Raw genomic sequence first — 11,526 nt, 5'->3', positions numbered from 1 at the left:
GATTCAGAATCTGAGATTAAGCTGCAGCAATTAACGGGGAGAGATAATTCATATGGTAAGCGTAGTATGATTAAGGAGCTGGGGTTATGTTGCAACATGTTACCGAAGGGTAATTGGTATAGAACAAGCTAAAAATAATTCAATGATTCAGAATCTGAGATTAAGCTGCAGCAATTAACGGGGAGAGATAATTCATAGGGTAAGCGTAGTATGATTAAGGAGCTGGGGTTATGTTGCAACATGTTACCGAGGGTAATTGGTATAGAACAAGCTAAAAATAATTCAATGATTCAGAATCTGAGATTAAGCTGCAGCAATTAACGGGGAGAGATAATTCATAGGGTAAGCGTAATATGATTAAGGAGCTGGGGTTATGTTGCAACATGTTACCGAGGGGTAATTGGTATAGAACAAGCTAAAAATAATTCAATGATTCAGAATCTGAGATTAAGCTGCAGCAATTAACGGGGAGAAATAATTCATATGGTAAGCGTAGTATGATTAAGGAGCTGGGGTTATGTTGCAACATGTTACCGAAGGGTAATTGGTATAGAACAAGCTAAAAATAATTCAATGATTCAGAATATGAGATTAAGACTCAGCATTAACTGAGAGATAATTTAAAGAATAAGAGTAAAATGATTAAGGAGCTGAGATTATATCGAAAATCGTTACATATATATAGTTAGTAGAACAAACTAAAAATGATTCAATGGCTACTTTAGACTGCAGTAAGGAACGGAGATAATTCATAGGATAAGCGTAATATAATTAAGGTCGTACCGCATAACCGAGGGATAACATAACACTTAGATTCTTTCAGAGTCATGACTAACGGGTTATCTGTTTTAAGCAATACTGTACTTGCTTTAAGAATAAATTTTCTTCTGTCTATAGACACATTGCCTTTTTTCGTAGTGTATAAGGATCAGAGTATGAAACAACACGTAGATTTGCTTTAAGTATGATTGCAAAAAATGAAACCCAAATCGGAAAATATATGGGAGATTACAGTCATGCCTTATAGATTTAACCTCACGGTTAAACTATAAAATGTGAAATAAAAAATAATTAATTACTAAAACCGGATAGACAAAGAATTTCCTTCAATTTACTGTAGAATATTCTAATATTCACCAACGACATATCATTGTATTGATTGTATCGAACAAACGTAATAAGGGAGAATAAAATAAAGTGTTTCTTCAAGCATCTGAAAAAAAATTTGAAACTTGTGGCTGCTAAAGGGTGCATCATGTACAGAAAGAGACACAAGAATTAGGCCAGTGCTCTCCACTCTAGCCGTGAGGTACAATCATACCGCAGTAGTTTCAGAATTGTTACAATATCACTTAATCTACTCTATACAAAGTCACTGCCAACTTTTGTGCGGCAATTTTCATCAACTACAAAACTTAACAAGTGTTTATCTCAACAGATTACGATCAGTTTACAAAAGAACTCTTCTTTGATATTGCATAGAAACTACGTACATGGACATATATTGAAATTTACACTATGGATCATAACTTAAGTTTGGGCGTACTCCACCATCATGTTATTTTTCTGAGAACACAAGTGTTCAACTCATTAAGAAATATCTTTATTATGTTATCTTCACGCGTTAAGTTAGAAACTTCACAAATGTTCAGATAACAACTTTTTATCAGAAACAACAAAAATTAAACAAAATAAAAATACATTAATTGAAGAATATTGAAGGTTACAGACTCGGGATCTGTTTACAATCCAAGACCTTAGGCCATTTATTTCAATAGTAAGATCTTGGTCAGCGGACAATTCTGGAACAATTCCTGACTGCGGCTACAAACTATATACAAGAGTTCGACGACTTAACCAACGTATAAAATAGTGGAAAATACAGTAACCTAGTTGCAGGTAGAGATGCGACTCTTACAAAAAACAACTGAACGAGAATGAAATGTACACAAATATTCGAGCTAGCGACTAGGAAAGTTCGCTTGTAACTCGATCGAGTCCCGGATCCGCGACAGGGTCGTACGGTCCACTAGATGACGGTTGGGATTCCTGGCTATGCTTGTCGTCTCCTATCCCGGAGTCCAGTCTCGTATCGCACAAACGTATTCTCACCCGCTGACCCGGTGTCACCGGTCGAACCTCCGACGGTTTTCCTCGTTCACACGCGGTCAACTCTTGCGTGTCTGTGGGTAGAACCGTCACATTGTCCTCAACGACCAATATCTGAATGTCCATCTCACTCTTCGAGTTATAGCTGACTTCATCGCTGGCGTGATCTTTCGTCTCGGGCGGCTCCGAAGAGTCCGGAGAGGGGGAAGGGGAGGACGCCTCGGGGTGCAGGGGATGAGGATAGGGTGGAGGCACTAGTAGGACAGCAGGGGAGACACACTCCGGAGAAATGTCTTCTGAAGGAGGATCGTGAGGCGTGGTCACCTCTAGCTCCGTTAAGCTCATCAACCTACGACAACTACCCCCCGGGGCACTCAGCAGAGAGCTTCCCAGCTTGGGGACGGATAGTAGGGACGGGGAGGGGGAGGGCAGCTCATCCACCACAGAGCGACGTCGTGTACTTGAGTCGCTGGATACTCTCCGGACAGTCGGCTTGCGCATGCCTTCGGCGAACAACTGAAACAGAAAGGAGCGTTATTAGAAGCTGAATTATTATAAATCACAGAGTGATGAAGTTAGATTGAAGATAAATTAGGTATATGAGCAATGTGAGGATTGTAGAAAAGAACAAGAACAAACAGAAATTGACGTGGAATATGAGGTGAGTGGAATCGCAAAGTATGAAAACGCACAAGAAAATGAAAAGGCTATACAAATATTTTGGAAATGCAGTGTATAAGAAGATTTGATGGAGAATGAAGAAGTAGAAAACAAGTGATGAAAAAAACTGTGAAGACGAAAAGGAAAATAAGACAGTATTTATAAATAGCATATGATGCATTAAAAAGCAAGGAAGAAGTTCACTACCCTCTTTGCAAAAAATAACCATACAGGAATCTTCGATCTATATCGTTTGTGTACAAATTCAAATTTATTTAAATAATAGTTGCTGAATAATACTGCAACATGATGAATCACCAATTGTTATCTTGAATTAGAATAATTAGTCTATGTATTTTCTTCGAAGTACTGATTGAACTAGCATATTTGCAAACATATTTTACTCGTATTTAAATCACTGTAATTGCAAATAACAAGTAGGAAAATTATGTTTATATAGTGTTTGTTAACAATAAAAGCGATATCCAAAGAACATCTGTGTTACTGTTGGTTCCTGAACTAAAGTACATAACATATTTAAATTCGTTCACAGCCTATTTATTCTCTGCAAACGCTATTCACACAGAGTTCTACTCTTGAAGAAACAAACACTTATATGAGACTTTTGGCCGGACACTTCTTAATTTTGTTAAGATAATTAATACGTACTACTAATTAGGTGGACCTAACATCTGGTTTCAAAATATAAATTGGCGTTACTTTAAGTAAAATTCAAGTTACTTCAAAATTTCACTGTTGCCCCTTTAACGTTTTTGTATCTAAACACAGGATTCTTCGCTATTTTTTTATAAATACAGGTTTGTAGAGTTTGAATATGGACGATTTTATTAAAAAAAGTATCTTTTTAAAATTTATTTCTTTATATATCTCCTACAATAAACATTAGAAATAATACCATAAAATACAGTACGAGTGATATGTAACAACACGTGGTAGTTATCTGCAGTGTGCGACTACTGTACAGTGAACTCAATACGGCGCAACACTTATTACAGAAGACCAAGGAAGTGCTGACATCTAGTAGAAAACACCAAAACTACTTGCGCGACGCGTGGTTGTCATAAAAGTCCTTCTTATGCAGTATTACAGCAGAGAATAGAATAAAACACGAACAATACGATGTAGCATTACGTCAGTAGCACATTTTCGCTACGAACGTAATTTTACGTGAAAAACCGCGAAGAAATTAAAAAGAGGGCACAGTAGATTCCACTTACCCTCTTCCCCGTCTCAATGTTGTCCTTGTCCTGCGCCGTTGTGTATACCGTGGTATAGCCCATGGCCGGGTATGCCGGCGGTATCAGGAGTGCAGGTCCTTGCAGTGTTTGCCGTCTGCGGTTGTTCTTCAGTAAATTTTCCTCCTTGTTTTTGCCCCAAGAGTTTATTGAGCTCCTGCGTCTTGAACCTGTACACCCACAATGGATTTTTTACTAAGAAAGAGAAGCACTAAATATTGGATTGAAACCCCTGCTCGAAACTAGAATATAATTTAGTTAAGTAAAACAGATTTACACAAAACAAATCTACAAAAACATTTTAATTATTTTATATTTGATTTCTCCACGAACCCTTCTGCTTTTTAAACGCTCCTCATTTCACAACATATATTGTTAATACCATCCATTTTTACAAGGAACTTACCTCTGCTAGGACTCTCAGATTCGCAATAGCTGGAGCTGAAGGTGAAGTTCGCTGGAAGGGACAGCACCTTGGCCAAGGGCCGGTGTATAGCATCCTGCTCTAATGCCAGCTGCATACACAACTCTTCTTCCTCCTCCTCCAGCTGCTCCTGGGCTAGCTCTCTTTCTAGTTCTACTTCCATATCCAGCTCATCCTCCATCTGTAACATAAACATTAATGGAGTCTTCTATTGAAACTAATCGGAGTTACTGGCTGGAATAATTAATAAGCTGAAGTTATCCACCACTTTTATCATCTGGTAAGACAATACGATACAAATTTGGTCATGTTATATGTTCAACCTTCACAATTTAATCACCACACAGAAAGTCAAATGCCAAAATTTACGAACTTGTCCCTCAAAGGAGTGCATTCAGAGCTACTGTAAGAAAATAACAGTTTAATGTTCATAAGATTTTTTTTAAGATGTGGCTATTCAAATGTAGGTATTCTAATTTGAAAAGACTTCAGGTGAGTAAAGTCCAAGAAATTTACAAAACACCCAAGGCGTTAAACCTTATACAAAATAATTATAAACATTTTCAATTTCATACTTTTGTATTAGTATAAAACGTTTCATGATGTTTTCCAAATCTCAGATCTTCTTTCCAAACCCATTCAGTTGACCTAATCCAGGTGTCCATCATGGGCAATTGTTAGTCCAATTTCTATTCCAATATTATACGTTTATGACAATGGGTCATTACTACTGCACGAAGAATAGTGCTAACACCTGGGGATACTAATGTCTGTCTCAAGGAATGTCAAAATTGGATATGGGAGAACACACTTTTATAATCAAATACATTCAATATTTTAACGGCCTCAATCTCAAAGTAAAGGCACCTAATTTAAAAGTCTTGAACTTTAGCTTACGGTCAGTAGGCCAGGAGTGTGGTCTGCCGTTACGTTGACAGATTCTGTATTGGAAGAAATCACAACTCAACATGAATAGTCCTTAATAGAGGACGTACATAGAATGATCACATTGACCATGTTTACGTAAAATTATTCTCAGACATTTATGTTTAGAGATCATTAGAAAAATGCTGCCTTACTCAGATTCCGATGAATGCATTTTTGTACTGATTTATCTCCACCTTTCCTGCGGAGTTTTATTGTGGGCTACTTGTGCAAATAACCAAATGAAGTGTGTTCAAACTACAAAAACAAGCAATTTACACAAATTCAAAAATTTTACATATTTCAGAGAGCATAAAAACACTTTTTAACATCGCAAGTATTTTGTAATGTAAACGAATCTAAGGCTTACAGCTGGGAGACTGGCCATTAAGGAGATTTACTCCAGGGCTTGAAGTGAGAAAATTGGTAAAAATAATTAAGGCTTATGTATGCTGGAATGTTTGTATACCTGTTCGTTTTGATGTTGTGATAATTGGAAAACATTCAAATAAATTATATTTGCTACACATGTAACTTAAGTCTTTCCAATAAAAATTACTTTGACGGCAAATGCCTGAAATAATGAGAGCCGTGTTAGTAAAACTTGATCGGTGTTTGCCATTAACCGTACCTGTTTGTGTGACTCTTCCAAATGTTTCATTAGCACCGCTACGACAACGTTGACAAGAACGAATTGCGCCATCAGGACAAAGATGACAAAGAATATAGGTGCGATGCCGGCGTGTACGCAGCAGTTGCGTACGCAATCAGCCTGGTCATCACATTCATCTCGTAACGTATCCTGCACAGAAAATTACGTACATTGTTGACAGTATTAACTGCGCCATCACAATGAAAATGAGGAAAGATATAGGAGTGATATCGGCGTACAAGCAGCAGTTGCGTACACAATCAGCCTGGTCATCACATTCATCTCGTATCGTATCCTGCACAGACAATTACGTACATTGTTGACAGTATTAACTGCGCCATCACAATGAAAATGAGGAAGAATATATGAGTAATATCGGCGTACAAGCAGCAGTTGCATACCCAATTAGCCTGGTCATCACATTCATCTCGTAACGTATCCTGCACAGACAATTACGTACATTGTTGACAGTATTAACTGCGCCATCAGAATGAAAATGTGGAAGAATATATGAGTAATATCGGCGTACAAGCAGCAGTTGCATACACAATCAGCCTGGTCATCACACTTATTACGTAACGTATCCTGCACAGAAGTACATTGTTGACAGTAATAACTGCGCCATCAGAATAAAAATGCGGTAGAATATAGGAGTAATATCGGCGTACAAGCAGCAGTTGCACACACAATCAGCCTGGTCATCATACTCATCATGTAACGTATCCTGCACAGACAGTTACGTACATTGTTGACAGTATTAACTGCGCCATCAGAATGAAAATGTAGAAGAATATATGAGTAATATCGGCGTACAAGCAGCAGTTGCATACACAATCAGCCTGGTCATCACACTTATTACGTAACGTATCCTGCACAGAAGTACATTGTTGACAGTAATAACTGCGCCATCAGAATAAAAATGCGGTAGAATATAGGAGTAATATCGGCGTACAAGCAGCAGTTGCACACACAATCAGCCTGGTCATCATACTCATCATGTAACGTATCCTGCACAGACAGTTACGTACATTGTTGAATGTTATAACTGCGCCATCAGAATAAAAATGCGGTAGAATATAGGAGTAATATCGGCGTACAAGCAGCAGTTGCACACACAATCAGCCTGGCCATCATACTTCATCATGTAACGTATCCTGCACAGACAGTTACGTACATTGTTGACAGTATTAACTGCGCCATCAGAATGAAAATGAGGAAGAATATATGAGTAATATCGGCGTACAAGCAGCAGTTGCATACACAATCAGCCTGGTCATCACACTCATCATGTAACGTATCCTGCAAAGAAATTCACGTACATTGTTGACAGTATTAACTGCGCCATCAGAATGAAAATAAGGAAGAATATAGGAGTGATGCCGGCGTGTACGAAGCAGTTGCGCACACATTCAGCCTGGTCATCACATGGTTTAACCTCTACACTCGGTCAAATGTGGTTGACCTTCCACATCGAGAACTTATATACTGTAATTCCTGATGATATAATGCTACTGATGATATGGTCCTTAAACGCAACTACTCAGAATATGAACTTTGAGGATTGGGTGTGTTGGAATCGATATTACTTGTCATTCGACGTTTGCAATCTGACACTTGGATGACATGAGTCTGTGTAAGAAACCAAATCTCCTTGTTATTCAACGTTTGCAATCCGACACTTGGATGACATGAGTCTGTGTAAGAAACCAAATCTCCTTGTTATTCAACGTTTGCAATCCGACACTTGGATGACATGAGTCTGTATAAGAAACCAGATCTCCTTGTTATTCAACGTTTGCAATCTGACACTTGGATGACATGACTCTGTGTAAGAAACCAAATCTCCTGGTTATTCAACGATTGCAATCCGACACTTGGATGACATGAGTCTGTGTAAGAAACCAAATCTCCTTGTTATTCAACGTTTGCAATCCGACACTTGGATGACATGAGTCTGTGTAAGAAACCAAATCTCCTTGTTATTCAACGTTTGCAATCCGACACTTGGATGACATGAGTCTGTATAAGAAACCAGATCTCCTTGTTATTCAACGTTTGCAATCTGACACTTGGATGACATGAGTCTGTGTAAGAAACCAAATCTCCTGGTTATTCAACGATTGCAATCCGACACTTGGATGACATGAGTCTGTGTAAGAAACCAAATCTCCTTGTTATTCAACGTTTGCAATCTGACACTTGGATGACATGAGTCTGTGTAAGAAACCAAATCTCCTGGTTATTCAAACGGTTGCATTCCGACACTTGGATGACATGAGTCTGTGTAAGAAACCAAATCTCCTTGTTATTCAACGTTTGCAATCGTTGGATGACAATCTTGATGACACATGAGTCTGTGTAAGAAACCAAATCTCCTTGACATGTTGAGTTATGTCTGTGTAAGAAACCAGATCTCCTTGTTATTCAACGTTTGCAATCTGACACTTGGATGACATGAGTCTGTGTAAGAAACCAAATCTCCTGGTTATTCAACGATTGCAATCCGACACTTGGATGACATGAGTCCCAAATCTCCTTGTTATTCAACGTTTGCAATCTGACACTTGGATGACATGACTCTGTGTAAGAAACCAAATCTCCTGGTTATTCAACGATTGCAATCCGACACTTGGATGACATGAGTCTGTGTAAGAAACCAGATCTCCTTATTATTCAACGTTTGCAATCCGACACTTGGATGACATGAGTCTGTATAAGAAACCAGATGTTATTCAACGTTTGCAATCTGACACTTGGATGACATGAGTCTGTGTAAGAAACCAAATCTCCTGGTTATTCAACGATTGCAATCCGACACTTGGATGACATGAGTCTGTGTAAGAAACCAAATCTCCTTGTTATTCAACGTTTGCAATCTGACACTTGGATGACATGACTCTGTGTAAGAAACCAAATCTCCTGGTTATTCAACGATTGCAATCCGACACTTGGATGACATGAGTCTGTGTAAGAAACCAAATTTCCTTGTTATTCAACGTTTGCAATACTGACACTTGGATGACATGAGTCTGTATAAGAAACCAGATCTCCTTGTTATTCAACGTTTGCAATCTGACAGTTGGATGACATGAGTCTGTGTAAGAAACCAAATCTCCTTGGTTATTCAACGGTTTGCAATCCGACACTTGGATGACATGAGTCTGTGTAAGAAACCAAATCTCCTTGTTATTCAACGTTTGCAATCCGACACTTGGATGACATGAGTCTGTGTAAGAAACCAAATCTCCTTGTTGTTCAACGTTTGCAATACGACACTTGGATGACATGAGTCTGTATAAGAAACCAGATCTCCTTGTTATTCAACGTTTGCAATCTGACACTTGGATGACATGAGTCTGTATAAGAAACAAGATATCCTTGTTATTCAACGCTCGTAATCCGACACTTGATTGACATGAGTCTGTATAAGAAACCAGATCTTCTTGTTATTCAACGTTTGCAATCCGACACTTGGATGACATGAGTCTATAGAAGTAACCAGATCTTCTTTTGCTAAAGACACGGCATTTGGTATTGAATAGTGATGTAACCTGGGTTACCAATAAAAGCAAAAATAAATCTACATAGTTCTAACTTCACATAAAACAATACGATTCTTATCTGTGGGATAGTCATTAGGTCATAAAAAGCGATCAATCATAGTAAAAACACTAAATTTATTTCAAAATTAGACTCGTCTTTTATTCATTTCCGATTTAAAAAAAACGCTTGGATATATTGGCAATGGGTGGTAAGCTTACAGTCATGAATCGCGCACTGAAATGCAATGTTGGATGGAGTTGATAAGCATATAGCTTTCTTTGCATCCCAAGAGCGGGTAAAGGAAGGAATTGGCTTTGCTTGATAAATACCTATTAGATAGTATGTAGATTAAAGAAAATACTATAGCGACATAAGAGAATAACACAATATATGTAACAAAAATATTATCATCATTTTTTGGCGATGGCCGGTAAAATGTTAGATTAAATACTGGTATATTTTAACACTTAATTCTTAGGCTACGATATTACTTTGCAACATTTCTTAGTTCTAGTTCATAATTATTTAGACGCACGAATATTGATTTAGAGAAACAAACTACATGACTGTTGGTGATTAGTGGGTTTGGATTGAACGACGACTGAACTCGTTACGACCCTCTTCATCAGTAGAGTGCTATAGGTCATCTGAGCATGTAGGTCCTTCTTTGTACTTGACGCCAACAGATGAATTTGAAGTTTTGAAAGTAATCAAATCACTACGCACGAGTAACTCCTCAGGAAAAGATGGGATATCATCAAAAATTCTAAAGTCCTGTGCCGAATTTTTGGCTGTGCCTCTAGCTCATTTAACAAATGCATCCTTCCAAACTGGAGTTTTTCCTCAACCTCTCAAAACAGCAATTGTGAAGCCTTTGTTTAAAAATGGAAATCATCAGGACCCAGAAAACTACAGGCCAATATCTATACTCTCCACATTTTCTAAGGTCTTGGAAAGGCTCTTTCTTATCCGTCTTGAATCTTTCCTTGAATTGAACAAGGTGGTCTGTCACCAACAATTTGGGTTTAGAAAGGGTGTTTCTACTACAGATGCAATATTTAATTTTGTATCAGAGATTGTTTCTTCGCTTGATGATCACAGGTACACCTTTGCTCTGTTTTTGGACCAAAGTAAGGCGTTCGATGTAGTACCTCACAATTTGTTACTTGAAAAAGTCCGACAGGTCGGTATTAGAGGCAAGGCTTATGATTGGGTTTCATCTTTTGTGCTCAACCGAAAACAAGTGGTGGCTGTTCCATATATTGACAGTTCGGATTGCCTGGGCACATACGAGTCGAAGGAGTTGTCTACTTTGACAGGTGTGCCACAGGGTTCCGTTCTCGGACCTATACTTTTTCTCTTATTTGTGAATGATATCCCTACAGCTGTAAATATGGGTAACTTATGTCTTTTTGCTGATGACACATCCTTCAGCATTTCCAATGGAAACAGAGGGCGACTAGAAACTGATATATTTATTCAGAGTAGTTCTTTGTTGCAATGGCTGGAAAAAAACCAACTTCATGTAAATGTAAAGAAGACAAAACTTGTTGAATTCTATTTAAGATCGTCTCGAACAGATGCAAACTCTTCTGATATAGTCATTGGCGACTTTCGTCTTAGTCCTAGTCCCAGCGCTGATTTTCTGGGTCTGGTAATTGATTGTAATTTGTCCTTTCACAATCACATCGACAAAGTAATTAAAAAATTAAGCAGCAGTCTGTTCATCTTACGAAGATTGGCTACTTTTTCTAGTAAAGATGTTTTGCTGACAGCTTACTATGGGTGCTTCTACACTTACATGAGTTATGGCTTGATCATATGGGGTCATGAATCCACTAAGACTAAAGCCTTGTTTACCCTCCAGAAGAAAGCCATAAGAGTGATATGTGGACTCAATCGTTCTCAGTCATGTAGAGGTTTTTTTAGACAAAATAAATTGTTGACATATCCTAGTC

General features: G+C 38.1%; 1 protein-coding gene across 1 annotated transcript in view; it reads right to left on the bottom strand.

Annotated features, from left to right (window-relative positions):
- Positions 1–256: 256 nt before the first annotated feature.
- LOC124355624 (voltage-dependent T-type calcium channel subunit alpha-1H-like) overlaps positions 257–11,526 on the bottom strand; it is a 296,916-nt gene continuing 285,646 nt past the window's right edge. Inside the window, 4 exon segments of the mRNA XM_046806786.1 lie at positions 257–2,625; positions 4,008–4,195; positions 4,432–4,630; positions 6,005–6,175. Coding sequence (XP_046662742.1) covers positions 1,969–2,625; positions 4,008–4,195; positions 4,432–4,630; positions 6,005–6,175 — 1,215 coding nt within the window. The 3' untranslated portion in view covers positions 257–1,968.

Source organism: Homalodisca vitripennis, chromosome 2 (assembly GCF_021130785.1).
Source record: "Homalodisca vitripennis isolate AUS2020 chromosome 2, UT_GWSS_2.1, whole genome shotgun sequence".
NCBI lineage: Eukaryota > Metazoa > Arthropoda > Insecta > Hemiptera > Cicadellidae > Homalodisca > Homalodisca vitripennis.
This window is presented reverse-complemented; position numbering and strand designations above follow the sequence as displayed.